This window comes from Toxotes jaculatrix, chromosome 19, assembly GCF_017976425.1.
Source record: "Toxotes jaculatrix isolate fToxJac2 chromosome 19, fToxJac2.pri, whole genome shotgun sequence".
Taxonomy (NCBI): domain Eukaryota; kingdom Metazoa; phylum Chordata; class Actinopteri; family Toxotidae; genus Toxotes; species Toxotes jaculatrix.
In genome coordinates this window covers 18,063,143-18,082,840 of record NC_054412.1, presented here as the reverse complement: position 1 = coordinate 18,082,840, position 19,698 = coordinate 18,063,143, and the positions used below count along the sequence as shown (strand labels likewise).

Sequence of the window (19,698 nt, the reverse complement as noted above, 5' to 3'; positions counted from 1 at the left end):
TTCATACGAAATCAAACAGGATTTCTGCATTTGCTACATGAGAAACTTAAGCTGTGCTCACTCCATAATATTAATTAGGTGATGTAAGGTGCTGTACGCCATATGTCAGAGTTGACATAAATTGAGCAGTCTGTTTTGATCATTCTCTCCCACTGTGAAGTATGTTTTTTTTTTCCATGTATCCTTTTTGGTAAAGTGTCATTTATCAGTTAAGATATTCAAGAAAAAGAATATTAGGATGAAACATTTCCAGATTTATAATATATTTTCTAATTCACCTCCAGTTTTACCAGAGATTCAATCACAATACAGAACGCCTGTACATTTAATAAACGTAGGTTGAAAAATGTATTAGAGCTTTTCAATAAATGAAAGTGAAGAGAAAAAGACCATCATCATTAAAAGAATAATAAATTAACAAAAATATAGACTTGTTATACATCTGTGTGACTGGTTTCATCTCTTACCAGAGGAAATACAGACCAAACAGCATTTTTAAGACTTTTACATAAAACTGCAATTGATTTAAATTTAAAAACCATGAATTATGTGGGAGTTAATTCCCTCTTTGGCCCCACCATCACAGTGCACTGCAGCCACATTTTACTTCCGGATCTTAAACTGAGATTTAAGGTGAGCGCAGGGAAAACATTCCCAATCCAGCAGATAAGTACAAACGGCCCTGATTCAAACCCAGGCCACTGCGGAAAGGACTCATCCCTGACATATGGTACTCACTTAACTAAATGAGCTACAAGTGCGCCCCAGTGATGTCATTAAAAAGCATCCAAAACGAACACAGTTGTCGAAGCTGGAACTACAATGCAGGAAACATCTGGTGTACAACATATTTTCTAACACATCATCTGATTCCTTCTCTGATCTCACCTCTTTCTCTGTGTCAGACACCATGACCACAAAGTTGTCAGGAAAGACGCCTTCTTTCCCATTGATCTCCCCTCGCCACCAGCCAGGCTCTCCTGTGTCCTGTTAGAGAACCAATGGGGAAAAAAGAGTGAATGGTGACAACACTTTAGTCATCAATTTGTGACCTTTGCTTACAATATTGCTCTTATTTCTTTATTTTGCTGCAAGAGGCAGATGTAGTAAAAAGAAAAAAACAATAAACAAAACACCTTTTATTGTGAAAGCCACTGTAGCATAGTAGGGAGGAAGGACATTTTTTAAAATGGCTCTTTAATTGAGAAAAAAAAACAAAACAGTCTTCTGGTTATTTTACAAGCACTTCTGTGCCATCTCCACTAGATGGTGGTAGCTTTCCAAACAAGCTGCGAAACTGAAGTAATGTGGTTTTGTTTCCACATTCTCCTGCTCTCAGATATCAGCCCCTGAGTCATCACACCTCGACAACATGTCAGAGGCTGCTGAGACAAGCCAGTCAGGAGTCTACACTCAGATCTTGTGTGTTAACTGGCTGCCTTTTAATCATTTACTCTTGGATGACAATGTGAGACTGTACAGCAGAGACTTAGAGCCAGTTCTCTGGATTCAGTCAGTCAAGTGAGATGACTGTAGGTGCCCCTTCAAAAACTTGGAGGTGTGATGGAAGGATACTGGCTACTGACTATGCACAATCATGTCATACAACAAACATATATTATTATTATTATTAGTAATTACAAAAGGAGCCATTAGATTGTTCTGTCAATCCAAAATCTGACCTGTGACCTTTATCTAACCACTACCTCGGCTGAGAACAGTGAACTTCAAACACAGTATCTATCCATATTCAGAGTTGATATCATTTTACAAACTCTATACTCTGATCAAGTACAGCTACCAACAGCCTATTCTGTCTGTATCAATATAAACTCGCTTTTTAAATCATTTGATCACAGACAACTACATAGGAGTAAGACACAGAGAGAAAGAAACACTTCCTGTCGGGATTCACATTCTTTTTCAAGTGCAAATTATATTCTGTGCTCCCAAGAGTCTCTTTGACACTTTATATTATTTTTATTTTATTATTTGTGTTTAAACTGAGATATTTGGTCATCAGGACTGGGTGAGCTAAAATGTTGTATGAAGTTTATGTTTAAATTAGACGTTGTCTTAACTCTGTATTTAGGCTGAGACAGACCATGCTTGAACAGGCTAATGCAGGCTGGGTCTTTAAGCCAACTTAACATTCAGTTCTGCAGTTGTGAACAAACATGCAGATGGCATAAGACATCCAATCTAGCAGGTTAGTTCAGCTAGTAAACCACATCTGCTCTGGTTCACGTTTGTTTAGTGGTGACTCTGAGGAAAGTCATTCTGCTAACTGAACTTCTGTACGGTCCCCAAAGTGAGCACAGCTGTTTTGTTTTCTCACTTAATTTCCCAATTCTGATGCATAAAGGACTGGAGTCTTACCTTGCTCAGGATGTGGATGATATCACCCTCTTTCAGGCTCAGCTCGTCTTCATTCGTAGCCTCAAAAGCAAACGTGACCCTACAGCACTCTTTAGCTGAGGAAGCCGAAACATTGGCACCTATTACATTACAGTGGACACACAGATTACATGAGTTTACGTAAAGAAACACGCAAAGAAAACATCTGCATGCTACATGTAAGTATTCAAAGCTATTTATTACCCATGCTAGCACAAGCACAAACATAAACACATTGATGTGCCAGCACATACACAAGTCAAAGATGGGTTGGTTTTTGTTAAAACTGACATATGTGAGAGCCAATATATTTCTCAGGAATGTAAACATCTTATTATATCCCCCAAACACAAAGTTTGATATTTAATTCTTTCTTCAGTATCTGGGCGGAGCTGTAACTAACGACAGATGTAAATGACACTAACAAATCTAAACAGGACAAACTGAGAAAACTCTCAACAGTGACAATGTGGTGACTTTACATACATTCTTCACATGTCAAAGTATCCTGTTCGGTACTTTTATGGTCTTTTACCTTTGGCTTTGCTGTCTCCGTCTGCTTTCGGCAAGTCTGTCATGTTGGGAAGGGCGGGCTTTGCAGCAGATGGTAATGATGGGGCTGGCTAAAATGAAGCAAACCATACATATGGAAATGATTCACTGGATATGGGTGGATATATGGCTTTATGTAGAGGAGTATAAATGCTTTTAAATAGTGCTGTTAATTGAAAGAATAATTACTGAAAGAAAAAAACAGTGAAACAGAGAGAGATTCGACCTTTTCTGCAATGAATGTTAGTGATGATGAGCGAGTCTGTGGTTTAAATAAAAGAGGCTATATGGAAGTAAAGACACTAAAAATAAAAAAAGAGTGTTAGTACAACTATGCTGTGTTAATAACAATAATTAATGCAAGTGTATAACTGAGTTCTTCTGTGTGACAGAAAATGAGCGAAAAAGGCAAAAATTGAAAAAGTGACAAATAGGATGCTTCACGTCCTTGATATTACTACTGCAGGGGAGAGTGGATTATGTGGGCTGGTCGAGGCAAATGAAGACATGTGAGGCTGTGAAAAGGAGAGTGCGAGAGAGCATGAGAGGTGGTGGTATGTGAGAAGAGGAGGAGAGTGAAGGCAGCCGTGTGAGTGGTGAAGCAGTGTGAGGGCTGTTGGGAAGAGGAGACAGGGAGGGGGAAGAAGGGGTGCGTTTAGGAACAGAGCTAAACTAATTAAGCAGCGAACCTTTTGTTATTAGTTGTGTGTCGATATGTTATATTAATACATGACTGGCCCTGTCCTCCCATCTATCTTGTATGTTAATGTCAAAAGAGTACAGCTGACTAAAACACTGCGTCAGGCCCAGGAGGTATTTCCTAACTGGGTTTCTGTGTCATGTACTTGTGCTGACGGCAGGAAAAACAAGTGTATTCACAACAAACAGAAACTTCACATGAATCTGGGAATGTTCCTTCACTGTGGACAGTAAACAACAGAGCTCTGGAGATAAATCTATGCCACGCAGATGCAGGAAACTTCCTCCAAAACAATACAGAAATAAAGAACACAGATGACCCATGGCATATAAATGTGGTCAAGACATTTTCATAAAACGAGAGATGTAAATGAGCCCAGCTGCAGTTCTTCTGATTTGCATGAGTTAAATAAGATCTGGTGCCGGGCTCTTCTGACGTGTTGCACAGACAGGAGTCAGCAGAGGGAAAAAGAAAGGTAAAGTTGTGAGAATGAGCGCGTTGTTCCTTTACTGCTTGTAAAGAGAGTTTCACTTCATAATGCATCTTTTCAAGGTGCTGTAATATTTTTATCTGGTATCACTTAAGTGTTTTCACTGTTTGAACAAGTGACACATCGCAGCTGACTGACATCTCAGACTGTCTCTGTAGGTCCTCTCTTCCTGCTGAAATCTCTCACCCTCTGTGTGTGTCTGATAAAAAAAAAAGGGCAGGGGATTTTACACCTGCTATTCTCAGAACTAAAGCAGATAGTAGTATTTCTGTCAGACATGTCTTTCTCTATCAATGAACTGACAAAAGCTGTTTTCGCTAGTATTTTCATATTAAATCTTTGGTGATCTGTTTTTAAAAAGTCTAAAAACATTAAAGTGCTTAGGTTGTTTCACTTTTCAATACAATTCAGCTGTGGATTTATTTTTATTTCTTCAACCTTGCTCATATATTATGTCACATATGTGAATATCCAGAAAGGATATATCACAATTCTTTTCCATGTTCATCTCTCATACATTTCATATTCTGTATATTCTGAGTTTACATTGCACTTACTTTGTCCTTCTTCTCCTCTTTTTCGGGGCTGGGCAGGCGGACTTTTAGTTTGACCGATCCTTCCCTGAAAATATCTCCAAATCCAACACCTCGAATCTTCTTGGGCTGAGCAATAACTCCGTTCCCTGAGGCGGGCTGAGGCGATGTGGGGGTGGTAGTGCTTTCTATTCCACTTCCATCTGAGGAGGAGACACATGACAGGGTGAGACAAAGGGTGAATAAATCCACGAACATCATATTTTACTTCCCCCCGGCTGCAGTGCTGTTTAGGGCAAGATACATGATTTTCCCTTTCAGCCACCAGGAGGTGCTACAATCGTGTTTGTGTATAACCAAAGATACACAGTATTACATTCTCAAATATCTGAATGAAAAGATTAATTCATAAAAACTCAGTAACAGTTCTAATGCATGTCTACAGTTTAACACAGCTCTGACGCAAAACAGATGCATGATGGGGAACTTGTATCATATTTAATTCAGTGAGTTCAAAAGCAGTCCCACAACAGTCACCTCCAGCTGTAAATCCTCAAATGTGCATGCGCACACAGCTGTTTAAAGAGCTGTTGTACCTCCCAGTCATATAACTAGCAGACAGGATTTAACAGATTAAAGCCTCAGCCAACCCTCTTGTTGAGGCTTGTTTCAACTGGGCTGCAATCACACCTGAACAGCTCTATTACTCGATTTAATTCTCCTGACACTGAGTTAATGGCCACAACGCAAAAGCAACAACAGGAAAAACTGGTGAGTTAGTACAACCATCTGGATTTTCTAGCGGATCTTGTGCCGTGCTGCTGAACTTCAAGTGCGTTTTAAAAGGCGGCCTGTACACAGACTCACAGTCACGTGAGTTTAAGCATAACTGAGGAACAAGAAAAACAATCTGTTTGCTGAACTGCAGCTAATGCACCTACCTTGAGCTCTGTTTCGATATCATGTCTAAGCAAACATAAAATTCCAGTATCTCCTCTCTAGTGTTTCACCCACTACGCTGCACCCTCCACATAAATGAAGTCCTGCTTGTTTTTGGTCTCTGTCTTTACCGGTCTCATCTGCTATGGTGTCACTGGTCTCTCCGTCTTCTCCCATGGCGTCCAGCTCTTTGACGAAGTTGGAAGGGAACAGTCCGGACTTGCCGTTCAAGGTGCCGCTCCACCAGCCCTCTTCAACCTATGCACAGAAAAAAATGCGACTAATGCGTCAATCACAGTTATGTTATATTTGCCCCTGATTCACAGACCTTAAAATCTGGTGGTTCTGAGGTCAGTCTTTTTTTTTTTTTTTTTTTTAAGTGTTCAGCCTAAATCATAAAAAGTCAGCAATTAAAAGGCCAAGGTCAGTGTAGGTATCACAGGAACTCTCATCCCCATTTGCTCAGATCAGAAAGAGAACTTAATGTGACCTGGTTAGATTTCTTGGAAATGTATGAACTACACAGTCAGTGATGATGTTAAAAGTACCTCTTCAGTGATGTCTATGATGTCTCCGACTTTCATCCCCAGTTCATCTTCATTCTGTGGCTGATACTCAAACAGCACCTTGCACTGTCTCTTCTTAGGCTCTGTGAAAACAAAGGGCGTCCAAGACACACCGGTTAGTCGACCAACCTGTTGTGTGGTCTCACATGTGTGCATGTGCGCCGGTCTGGGTTTTGTTTTAATAGGAAAAGCTTGGTTGGGTGTGTATATGCATGTCTCTCTGACCTCCTGTAGGATATCAAAGGGGGCGGTGTGAGAACTGGGACAGGTGACAAGCAAGCAAAGTGAAAAATACAGGAAGTGGGAGGGCAACCAAGAACCCCACCCCACAAGGAACTGTGGAACTGTTCTGCAAGGTGATCCCTCGGCAGGCAGCACACACCCTACTGGAGAACACAGCTACCGACAGAAACTTTAAAACCAAAGAAGAAAAACTGTCAAATCTAATGTGTAAAGAACTAAAAAAGTGTTCTGCATTAGTTTACAGTACATTCAGTATTTTATCATCAGATTTTCAGCTTTTTCAACAGTCCTCAAAAACTCAGTCTCTTAATATCTGATCATATATAGCGTGTGAATCTCCGTGGGTTAATTAAAGTGAACTCCTTCAAGAAGCAGCTTTCTCACGCTCATTAACTTCACGTTCCATGACTTTGCAGAGCGGAGAGGAGACAGTGCACAGTTACAGCTGGTGCTTTAGGAGCCCTCTGTCGGACGTTCAAAGGTACCAAAGTACAGAAACAGACGGCAGGAAGTGGAGCTCGGGCTGTTTTATATTATAGGTTTTTATATTCTATTCTAGTTCTGAATGCAAAACACATTTGTTTCTGGGCCACAGCCCAATAGATGAATAAATCATCTTAAAATGGCAGGGATGTCAGCAATCAGGAATCGTCTTTTCAATCATTTAATAGTAGAAGATCATATATGGCTTGGTCAGTTGTACTTTTACTGTCAACAGATGTGAATATGAGACCAAGTGTCTGTGTTAGAGTGTGTGTTAGCCCTGTTGCAGAGTAAATGTGCTATTGTGTTCACAGGAGCACTGAAGTTGAGCTCTGTAGTCAGTGAGCATGCCATTCTGTAAGAACAGACACATAGTAACAGTACCTAAGGGGGAGAAAACAAAGATAAAACTGCATTCACGATAAGATCTTCGAACAAGACTGGACACGGCGGAGGCTTTCAACACATATGTGTATATGTATGCATGAAAACATACATGAGCTCACATGCAGCAGACACGGGCGAACTGGGATTTGCAGCACAAATGTAAAGACAGTTTAAGTTCCTGTCAGTCACAATTAGTAAGTCTAACACACCCAGTTGAAGTAAGAAGATGGGAGGTCACGAGAACTGGTGCTTAAATTCTGAAAACATGACGGTACTTGTTCTTCTACAGTACCACAGGCACTAAAAGTAGTGTGAATGTCGTAAGTACTGGAGATGTGGTTCTTCAGGGACTGAAGTAACAACAGCAACAACATGTGGAGCAACAGGTTCGCCACCACCCGTGGAAAAAAAACGTGCCATGAGACACTGCGTTTGAGACGGATCATCGGGGACGAGTTATAAGCAACCAAAAGCCAGTACGTACACGGTGTCGCTTTTTAACAAAAGCTCAAATTTAACCAAGAACCTCAGAGACAGGCATCTGGGTCTGTACACAGGATTCAGGGTGAGTGAGTTTCACTATAACAACACGTCGACAGAATGTTCATATACTGAAATGTTACTGTTACTGTTTGCCAATTACAACAGCTCACATCTGTCATAGACATGCTTCACAAGCAATGTTCACAAAGGCTAATGTTATCTTGTTTATGTTAAAGTAGCTACGGCTCATGACATGCGCTGGGTGCTAATAAAGTTAGCAAACTACCGTCATGACAATTTATTCGGTCTTGTACAACTAACACATTTCTGGTACTGTGACATTCCCAGTAAGACGCATTACTTTATGCAAACACACACAAAACTACAGCATCTTACTCTTCGCAGCTGCTGGAGGCTGAGGAAGGAAGCCACCAGTCGGGATGCCGATAGTGCTCATCCTCTGAACCAGGTTGGCCACGTTCCCTGCACTCTTCTCTCTCCTCGGAGCCTGAGAGGTCTCCTCTTTTGGCTCATTCTTTGTTTCCTTGACTTCTTTGGATTCCTTCTTCAATTCCTAAAACAAAAAACACACACACAAGACGCATATTAAGTCTGGAGCATTTTTTTTACTCAGTCTTTAAGGCAGCATACTTTGGAGTCACTACCATTAAAAGATCATTACAACTACAAGATGTCAAACAACATATTTTACATCTGTGGTTTCCATTCTTAATTCCAAGTCAGTAGATCATAACTAGAAAGCAAAATATCACCCCCCTGTCCCCAAACCCTTTTGTTCCTCTTAGGACTGCAGCCAAAACACACAGTGTGGTCATCCAGACCACTTCTGGATGTGGTCAGAGAAACATTTTGCCCACATTGGAAATAAACACAATGCCTCCACAATCTACATACCAGAGCTACACACACAAAATGTAAATCAGAGAGGAGGTAAGTCTATGAGATACTATGTTGTCAATAAGACAATACATTGGTTAAATAGAAAGGGGGAAAGAAAAACAAGGTGTATCCTTTTCACAAAGGGGGAAGTAAAATGTGTGTGACAATCAGCCTTCTGGTGAGCTACACGGACAAAATAAACCAGAACTATGGCAACCTAGCGTCAATGCAGCATTGTACTGGTTAAAGCCCACTCATGCTAAATCTAGCTATTGCTAATGATCCCAATCACGTCACACGGTCAGGCTGTAAAACAGCTGCCGCATTCTCCCAGTCTGGGGAAACTCCCTGACAACAGCACAAAGTCCACATCCCACCTTCACTAAATACTGTCAGGGTAATAGATGGCAAGTACAGACGTGTGTGTATATGTTCGCGCTGGGGTATCAACACATACGTTCATATCCATTCATTGTTGATACTCTCCTATCCTGTGAGGGATCATGGAGAACTGGAGCCTAGAGGTGAAAGACCGACTACGAGTCTCCAATTAAACTAATCTGCATGTTTTGTCTGGAGGGACACTGATGTCTTAACCACTCAGCCACTGAGCCCCCTCTGAATGAGGTCATGTGACATTATTGACATGGCAACCACTGATTATAAAACCAACACACAGGGGTCAAAGTGTCTCATTTAGTGTCACAATCAGTTCTGTAATAGTAAATCCAAACGAACTGTTCAACGCTTTCTCTGCTCAAAATCTCTAATAACCTCTTATTAGCTGTTGATGCCTGCTAAAGACCTTTCAGTCTTCTAACCCTCGGGATATCCTGCACTCCTCAGGTCACTCCTGTAAATCACTCAGTGCAGACTGAAGTCAAAAGGTGACAGAGCCTTTGCTGTCAAGACTTTGCTGTTCCAGACCCCGGAACAGGCCAATCAAACAGACTCAAATACAATACAAAAAGAGGTCAGATTGGTGCTCAGTCGTTTCCAGCAGCAATTAAATGTGTGAGGGTGTGTGTGAGTGTGTGTGCATGCGTGTAGCTGAACAATGACCCTGTTCACCAACCACTTCCTGGTTCACACACGCTGACTTTGCAATTCCACTGGAGAGGAAGTCCAGCAGTGTGTGAGTGTGGGTGTGTGTGTGAGTGTGTGGGTGTGTGTGTGTCAGACTGTGAGACAAAGATGAGCAAAAGAAAAACAGTTGGGGAAAAAAAAAAAAGCTCAATCAGTTACAGAGACAAATTTATTACGAATAAACACAGCCATTACCTCCCCCTTCTCGGGTATCTGTGTAGCTCACTGATAAAGTGTGAAGGGGTCTCTGCTAAGAACTTAAAAAAACAGGTGCGACAAACATCACCACGTATATATATACACGCCTACAAACTGTTTGCCGCTCAATGTTTTCACACATCCAGAGTGTTAATTAGATCGCACATACACTGAGGACATTAAATACGCATACAATCTCTTCTTCCAGCATTCTCACCTAACGAAGACGCCTTCTCCGTCTGTTTTTGTGTTCTTTTGTGTTCCACGGCACGTTTGACAACCTTATGGTTGAAGCATTGAACTTCTTTGCTCTTTGCCCCAGAGGTGAAATTAACAGCACTGACTCCAGTACTTGGACTGGAGGATCTCCACGGTAACACAAGTATCGACTTGGCCGTTTTACAGTTTCATAATCGCCACGAGTGGATCTATAAGAAGAATGAAGGGTGGGGTGGGGGCGTGTGAAGCTAAGATACTATGTGAGAAAAAAACAGATGTAGTATCTTAAAAATAACAGGAAGGTGGTTATTGTAGTTTGGCCTGTCGATTATGGCCCGCTGTGGTACACAGCTCATGCCTCAGAGGCAATTAAAGTACTTTAAAACCCTCAGTGTGTCAAAAGATGGATTCCTTCGGAGTCCTAACTCGACCGAATCATACACGAAAAGCAGTGAAAAGTGGATGGCTGAACACCCAGAGAAATACGTACAAACAAGCAAGCAAACACACACACACATCTTAAAACATCGTCATATGCCAGTTTATGAACGCAGACACCCAACTCTCCCAAACCCCCATATACATGACTCATATAATCCTCATAAAATCAAATACACACAGTCAATCTTTCACTGATTTCATTCATTTTAAAGATACTTCATCAACAAGATAAACTTAGCTAATCCTAACTAACCACGGCAGAGCACAGTTAAACTCCTTACCGTCCCCAGCATGTTTCATGTCCTCCGATTGTTCGTTTACAACACCAAATAACATCTCAGATGACTGTAAAGTTGTCAGGAGCAAAGTTCAACAGCCAGCAGGCTCCTTGGGGGATTAACTGACCAAGCTCAGTGACTGGGACAGGCTGCTTAGCAGATTACCTATCTCACTACACAGGATTACAGGATGGTGAAAATAGGAGAGATGAGCGAGAGAAGAAGGCAAAAGAGAAGAGAAACCAATAGCACTGTAGTGACTCATTTCGCAGTTAATTAGCTGTGTAAATATCCTGCACAGAAAAAGGAGATTTCACAGCAGAGCACTCAGACGCCTCAAGTGCCTCTACCAAGTCCTAACAAGCAATGACTTGAGATGACTGAACTCTGCACAGATCCTGTGTACACACTGCTCTTCAGCTGCACAGTTAACTGTGTGTGTATGTCAGCAACATTTAGCTCCATTCATCACAAAAGAAGTGAAGAAAGCTTGTGCAAACAGTTTTTTTAATTTTTAAAATTTTTAAATCATCATTTTAAAAAATACCACATTTTTAACTTTTAAAGGCACAGAGACCACCCTACACACCTTCATCTGATCATCTGATGAGCCTTTTTACTTGCCTTGTTTTTACTCATTCATAAGGGTGGACGACGGTAATATGTTGCCTCCTATTTGCTTTAAGTATGAACACATTTGACCAGTTTTTATACACTGCCCCTTTAAGAGGGGAGTAATAAAATCTCTTTGCTTGGCTGTATGATTGTAAAATCTAATTTTCCTGAACAACCACTGAAAGAGGTTTCATTATTCATGACGAGAATCAAACGGCACCAACTACCAATAGTGGTGTAGTAGTAGTTAGTAGGACTGCGGACTCTTTTTTTACCATCAATCAACTCACATGCTTTGTCCAATCACATCAGGTTAAATGGCCTCTAAATCTCTGCACATATCTCTGCACAATCACTGTAGTGATTTACAAATACACAAACCATTAGAATGCATACAAAAGGCCCTGCTCACCATAACTTCAAGGTAAGTTTTCCATCTGGATTTCTGTATTCATTTTGCCTTTTACTGAAGCAGCAGAGGAAAACTGGACAAGGGAAAACCTAATAAAATGGAGTCGTCCACATGCTGAATATCATAACACCTGTACCAATTCAACAAAGGAATATTTAAGCTTACAGCACTCCCAGATGTGGTTGCATCTGACTCTTAAGAAATCCATGAGTGGACCACATCTAATGCAACCTGTGTCCAACACTCCGCAGACTGCTATGGTCTGATAATGCTCCCAGCTTCAATAGGATTATCTTTAATGGTACAACAAGAGCATTTAAAAGCTCAGAGGAAGAGTATGTTCAGCTTCCCACGGGAAAACAAGCTAACTCACTATTTGATATGATCCATGGGGCATAACAGAAGAGCGATACTCTAAAATGAACATATACCACTTTCGCCTCACCTTCACGAAGTTGTCGGGGAAAAGCCCCCTTTTCCCGTTGAGGTCTCCCTCCATCCAGCCATCCTCCTCTATGTACCGCACGTTCTTGATGATGTCGCCTAGTCGAAGGGTCAGCTCGTCATCATGGAGCGCCTCATACTCGTACTCCACCACAACCTCTACTCAAGACAGGGTGAAGGAGGAGGAAGGAGGAAGAATGGTATAGGAAAAAGAGGAAGCCAAACAAGGGGGAGAGACCACAAAAAAGAGAGAAACAAGGACAAGTAAGAAGAAAGGAGAGGCAGACAGAGGAAGGTCATGGGGGGAGAGAGATAAGATGAGGAAGTTCAGGAAAAGAAGGGGGGAGATATGGAGAACAATAACAGAATTTAACAAAATAGCAAACTGACATTGTAATAAACAATATTTTAAATTGTATTTAGATTCAATTTCATATATAACATTACATTTCTCCTCTCTTGCCCAGTGATAAAACAACAGTAATAAGGCATTTTGCTCATTTAGCTGTTACTGTGCTTTTGTATTTAGAGCAGAAACAACAGCTTGTTTGGGTATTTCAATGGCAAACAATACAGCGACACTGTGACATTATATAGTGTAAAAATCCACTTGACAGTGCTCTTTGTTGGACGAACTCTGTGATGGTGACCGTTTCTAAATCGCTTCAAACCTACTTCAGAATTTCTGTGCTGTCACTTCTCTTTTTTTAACCAGTCAACATACTGAATGCATGACAGTCAGCAAAGATCAAATCTTATAACCCCAAACTAAATTTAGCAATGAATGAATGCATGCCTCGGTCTTCTTTTTAGTTTAAACTACAGTGAAAGAGCTGGTTGGTTATACAGAGTACAGTAGCTGTGCCTGGCCAGTGACAATCTCTGACTGGGTAACATGCACCCAAGCCATCTTTACAAAAAGATAATAAGAATACTGATCCAACGTAACACAGTAAAATCCTTCGCCTTGACTGTGAACATTTGAATAAGTTCCAAAAGAGTGTTTCACAACTCTGAATGTGCTACTGCTGCTTTCGAGGATACTAAAGCAACACATCTTGACTGATCATCTTAAATTGTGATAACAATATTTAGCAAAACAGTGATATTTGTTCATTCTGGTTTTTTTTTCTGTTTTGCTTTGTTTTTGATTTCTTTGCTGTTTGTCAAACTGATGAAAATGTATCCTGGCACAAAAAAAAAAAAAAACATGACAAAACAGCCGAAAAGTTTGTAAAGTGTGTGCAACCTGATTGACTAAAACACAATTCTGATTACAAAGAGAACAACAAACAGTGAGAGATGCGAGGAAGATTAACCGGCAGCCTGACTGCTTCCAGTGCAGCAGGTTGAGCAGCCTCTAAAAATAAGCGGGCTGCAGAGGACTAACTGGTAGTGAGGTATTTTTCTGCATGGTGTGGCCCTTTGACGCATGACGCACAGAGGAGAGACTCCCGTCGGCATGGTTGGCTTCACACCAAGCACAGCCAAAACAAAAACATGCAGGGTATACTGCAATTTTGGTGCCTCTCTCCAACACACACACACACACTCCCACGAGCCCTAAAACACAAACATAATCACACACCTGGGCAGAGTCATTCAGCATTGAACTACACTTGTCAGGCAACACAAGATTAACTGCTTTAAGACTTGGCTCAGTTTTGAGTGCTGGTACATTTGTTCATGTATGCGTCTGTGTGCACCTCTGACTTCGGCCCAAACCCCACAGCAGCCTGAGCCGACCTCAGATGAGAAATTGGTCCATTCCAGATCAGCTTTCCCCTCAACATCAAACGCTGTTTGGAAGGAGAATAAAAGCAGCAGCAGTTCAAGGGAATGGAGACACAGGAGTGGAGTGCCTGTCTAGCCTCGCTGCCAGGTCCACTGTCTTACTGCTGATTGAAAAAACTCAACATGGTCATCTGCAGTAAGTGGTAAGAGGGTCAAACACAGAACATGAACTGACTGAAGACTGAATAATATACTGAGCCCCATAATGTCTGTCAAATTACTGTCATCAGAGGAGGCAGACAGAACCAAGCACGAATTGGTTGCTCCATCTCACGGTGACACCTAAATAAAATCCAATATTGACACTGACACAGTCAATACAGCTTTTTAAAAAAGGAGTTGTCCATGGTTTGTTTGTGTCAGCTTACACTCATTAACATACAGGCCCAAACAGGAAATATGCATTTATACTCCCTCAGCTCTGGCAACTAGAGCTGCAATAAATAGCCAATTAATTGATTAGTTGACTGGCAGAAAATTAATCAACAAAACTAATAAGCAACCATTTTGATAACAGATTCACTGTAAAATGGACATCTTTGGGTTTGGATAATTGGACAAACGAAACCAGTTTTTTTTAAACTGGGCACACAACTCCAAAATATCTACTCTACCAAAGACTATTTTCAGTATTAATCTACCAATTTTTTTTTCTTTTTTTTCATTGAATCAACTGATCGTCTCTGAAAAATAAAATAATGAAAAATGTCAATCCCAGTTTCCCAGAGGCACAGAAAACCTTTTTCTAATGTCTTGTATGGTCTAACCAACAGTTCGACCCCCAAGGATATTCTGTTGAAAAATGAAACAACAGAGAAAAACAGAAAATGTGCTGCAACCAGAGAATGTTTGGGGTTTTGTCATTTTTTTTTGTTTGCAAAAGAGTAAAGCAACACATCAATTATCAAAAGAGCTTGGGGTATTCCATAACATCTGGCACTTGTCTCCTTGCATTCTAGTTAATTCTAGTAAGATCTCCCGTGCAGGCCTCTCTGGATGATCTCAGAGCAGTCTGAACAGTCAGATGACGACTCGCCAGCAAGTCTTTGGCTGTTGACTTAGCAGGTCTTTTCATTTTGCAGCTGCAAAACTGAAACTGTGCAGCAGGTTCTGACACAGTGACTTATCTTACGGACGAAACACAGAAACTAAGAGAACCACGGTGCGAGACAGGATAATAAAGTTCCTCGGCGCTGGTTTGCTGGAGACCAGACAGACATTATGGATCAGGCAGTGCAAACAATTTACTGCCAGGCAAGGAGAGAAACACTCATCTTCTTTGAGTCTCTAAGTTATGAGTCCAGCTGCTGTCCAACAACCCTGAACTCCCTCTGGCCCACCAGCACTGCAGATCAACCGCAGATAAGATTATACAAGCTTAGAAAGTAGCGAGTGCTGAGCACTGCACTCTAACCAACAGTCTAGACACATGAGGCGCAGAACAAAATGCTACGCAAGCCAAGCAATACACAAATAAACAACTTAGCCAAGGCCCCAGTCGGTAATTTAGGACTATCTGTCCGTGTAACCACAGGAAGAGATATGGCCTGCTCAGCTGTAGTAAACAAATCAAGAGGCAACATTGACAGGCAGAATCACACTCTGCTGAGATAATGCAGCGCACAGGGCAGTCCTCATCTTCCAGATGATTGGATGTGGCGCAGAGGGACTTTTGTGCAACCTCACAGATTACAGTGCCTCAGTGACCACACAAACACGCCCTGCCTGAGGAACGCAGGCCAGCCAAATCAGTATCAGTTAAATCACTTCTGCACACATGGCTATACGCTTACTTATGTATTATGTTTTGTATTTTTCCCACTGAACTTATCTTTACGATACCGGATAATAATGCGTTACTTAAATTACTGTGACTGTGGTCTTGAGTGGAGGAAAACCAACACAAAACTATGAAACAGCAAACAGTTTTAGGTGAATTTTTGATGACCATTTTTCATCATTTTCTGACCCTGTATGGACAAATGACAAACTGGTTAACAGACAAAAAAACACTGGCAGATTAATTGACACTGAAAAGGTACACTGAGATCTACAGTAATAGGTCTCCAGCTAAGACCTAGCTGAAGACCTATAGTAATAGGTACTGTTAGTTGTACAGGTGTACAACTAACAGGCTACCACAGTAATTGTGGCTTGTTTACGTCAACCTACAACCTGGATCCGTCTATATTTGAAGCCTCTGTCTGAGGGACCAACCTGCCTTAACTGTGCTACTTTGGGGGTAGGACCGTGTGGTGATTATGATCGCGACTGCAAAATGTCTCCTCCTCCTCCTCGTTGTGTGAAGGCAAACATAGACAAACTCTGGTGGTTGCTTTTCTAGAAGTGATAGGTGTTGGCCTGTGAAATACCAGCAGTGGGACAGTGGACAAAGTCCTCTTGGTTTGTTCCTTAGAGGAAATGCCTTTCTAAATACATTAAACGCAGCCAAAACAGTCAGCATACAGGTGGTTTGTGTGTGTGTGTGTGTGTAGTAGTAGTGAGAGCAAACTTCCTGCCAGTTCACTGCAGTCAGGCAGCAGCAGGGGGATTCTGGCCTAAACAGTTCTATTGACTTGTGAAAAAATTAGCCTTTTTCTTGAGAAATGAAAGTGAAAACGACGACAACAGAGCAACCTGGACAACAGCTATCCATGCTCAAATCACATAAGGGCCTTCAATCAGGGTGTATCCTATGGTTTTTGCTAGGGATGGAGAATGGCTATGTTTATCCAGCCCTGGCCACTGAGCCAGGAAAAGCTATAGTGACTTAACTGTGATATTCATACTGGCTTACTATTAAGCTTTTCCAGCCAATGTAAGTATACTGCACGTCTTGTTGAGTGCCCATAAAGCGTACACTCGTGAGCTGGTAACTGACTAAAAGAATGCTAAAGCCACTAGTTTTCAATGCCAAGGCAGGAAGCTAACTGGCCTGTATGCATGTCTCCCTGGCTAGCTGCTGTGTTTCCTGTGGATCAAGAGGTTTGGTGTGGGACTGGGGGGGGAGCGGGGGCTTAACTGAAAAAGATGCAGACATTAGATCAGACCATTGTTGTATGTAATACTCCCCTTGCCTGAACACTTTCCTATCCTTGCCTCCTGTCTCGTCTCTCCTCATCTGTATTTCCTTGGTAATCCATGTTCCCTCTCTGTCTATGGAGGTAAATAAAAACTTAATAATTATGTGAATTAATATAAGCAAGCCATTTTTCCAGTGGCAGCTATAACTGTCTTTTTTACCGGTTGCTAAATTCCTCAACAGTTCACTGAGCAACATAACAACAGCCCAACTGTACCTGTGTATGTAACTGAGTGTAACTTAGGAGGTTTGCTGTGGGAAGCGAGTTATTCCCAGTGTGTGAGAGAAGTACCAGCACGTTGTTGGAGCCACAGAAAAGTGTATGCCATTAGCAACCATCACGTTACTTCAGTCGAAGTACAAGTATGTGGAAGAAAGCATGTAGTAGTTGCTGAAAGGGAAGAGAGCTGGGATAAGAGCTGAGCTAACCCAGCTTGGACCTCAGAGAGCTGGGATGCCTGCCCCCCCCCCCCCCCCCCCGAATGCCTGCTAAGTTTACCAACCTGTTTCTCTTTTCTCTGGACGATACCTTGGCACGCTTATTTTATTATAACTTTATATAACTTTAAAAGAGCTTCTGCTAAACGACAACGTAATATAGACTAACGGTGCAGTTAACCAACTGCATTCCGTAATGCGTGCAAAGGGGAAAGAGGCGGGAATCAGGCTTCTCGGGTGAGGCGTTGGATTAGATGATTGATTGGTGAATGATTGATGTTTTCTTTTTTTTTGTGCTCATACCATTTCTATGTGGCACCTCGCCACGAAGCAAAAATCTCTGCCGCCGCGGAGCGATGTTACCAGCAGAAACACAGAGCTCTGTTTGTTAACGGAGCAGTGTGGATGTGGGGAGTCACAACACATTACTGAAGAATATAAACTTCTATCAGCAGCTTTCAAAAACAACACCATAGTTGTTTTGTTCTGATGTGATCCTGGCATAAATGCAAGAAACAGGTCAAAAAGCTAAGAGCCCATGGTCGAAAGTGCATCCACTAAACGGTGTGCTGTCAAGCACATGAGAGCAGGGCAAGAGCCAAAACACTGCACAAGAAGGAGGTGGTATACACAACCAGGAGGAGAAGGGATGCAAGTTTTTTGCGACATTTTCTTGACGTCGCTGAAGAATTATTCACATAACATCGCACACACATGGTACATGACACAGCCTACACTAGTGGACTTTACTGACTGTTTAAGCGCCTTCCCTCATCTGTAGGTAAGATGTGGGATTTATTTTAGGTTGATGCTAAGTTGTTAAATTGTAACATCATTACTCAAAGCTTTACTTCTGCTTTACTTTGAACCTTCATGAACCATCATGAAAATCTGATGTGTGTTAAAGTCTTTTGAGAACTGAGCAAAAGACGTTTGGAAGTTAATGGAAAATGATGAAACATCTGCAAGACAAAACTGCAGGTCTAGTTTCCAGCGACCTGCTGTTTCTAGAAAGAAATGACATACAGACATAAGTAACAGACCCCCTCCCTTCCTGAAACTTCAGCAGCCTGAGACATAGAGATATGGACTGAGATATGAAGTGACTAAAAACATGTCGACTCAGTAGCCTGAGCACTGTTTGACTGAATGATACAAAGATAAAGAAAAGAGTATGGCTCTTTCCATGTACAGGGACAGTTTCTATTGAAAATTAACCACATCCTGATTGATTATTTGCCGTAAGCCACAGGTTTACAGGACATCAGCAACAAAGGGAAGACTGGGAAATCTTCCTCATTAACTGCGTGGCATGACACCTAGGCCTTGGGGAGTGGTGGCCGAGGATTCCTCACATATTTCACGCAGCTGAGACACATGAGTGAGTGAGGGGAAAGAGTCAGATGATCAAAAGCTAAAGGAGTCATTCCACAGCAGTCTGCGTTGAAACACGCTCGCTATGTCCTTGTATGCACCGTTACCTCTGCAGACGCACACACCGTTCACAACCTGCTGCCAAGCTGTGATAGCATTCCAACAGAAACTATGTCCCAATCATATTTTATTTCCTCTATTCTCAATCCAAATTCTTAAATATTAAGAATATGCCCATGCCAAGTCCACTGTCATTTTGATGTATTTTTACTACATTTTTGTTCCTACACCATACAGCTGCAAAGCACACGCACGGTAAGTACTCAGCACTCTTTATTATCAAAATTCAGCCTGCACTTCAACATTCTTTATTTTTTCCTATGATCTTTTGTGAGATGTTAACACACAGTATCTCAAAGTATGATTTAAACAGCTGCCTGCTGTGTGCTGTGTGCACTTTACTGCTATTTTAGTGTTTATCAATTAATCAGTTTGTCGATTAGTTCATACAGTGTCAAAAGATGAAGAAAAACACACAGTTTACAAAAATAGAAGCCTAAGGAAATCCTTCTTAAAAGATGACTCAAAATCTTTGTTTATAGAAATAGCTGATTAACTTTCTGTCAATTAATTCATTGACAAAT

At 41.5% G+C, this 19,698-nt stretch overlaps 1 protein-coding gene across 3 annotated transcripts in view; it reads right to left on the bottom strand.

Moving 5' to 3' along the window:
• LOC121199363 (CD2-associated protein) overlaps positions 1-19,698 on the bottom strand; it is a 49,526-nt gene that overhangs the window by 25,565 nt on the left and 4,263 nt on the right. The window contains exons 2-9 of one of the 3 annotated variants that reach the window (XM_041063968.1): positions 12,368-12,525; positions 8,170-8,347; positions 6,160-6,260; positions 5,743-5,869; positions 4,697-4,875; positions 2,933-3,020; positions 2,380-2,498; positions 890-987 (exon numbers count right to left, since the gene is read on the bottom strand). In XM_041063968.1, the coding sequence (XP_040919902.1) occupies positions 890-987; positions 2,380-2,498; positions 2,933-3,020; positions 4,697-4,875; positions 5,743-5,869; positions 6,160-6,260; positions 8,170-8,347; positions 12,368-12,525 (1,048 nt within the window). Of the gene's footprint in view, positions 1-888; positions 988-2,379; positions 2,499-2,932; positions 3,021-4,696; positions 4,876-5,742; positions 5,870-6,159; positions 6,261-8,169; positions 8,348-12,367; positions 12,526-19,698 lie in introns of all 3 variants that reach the window. The other 2 variants (XM_041063969.1, XM_041063967.1) reach the window with 2 other exon arrangements.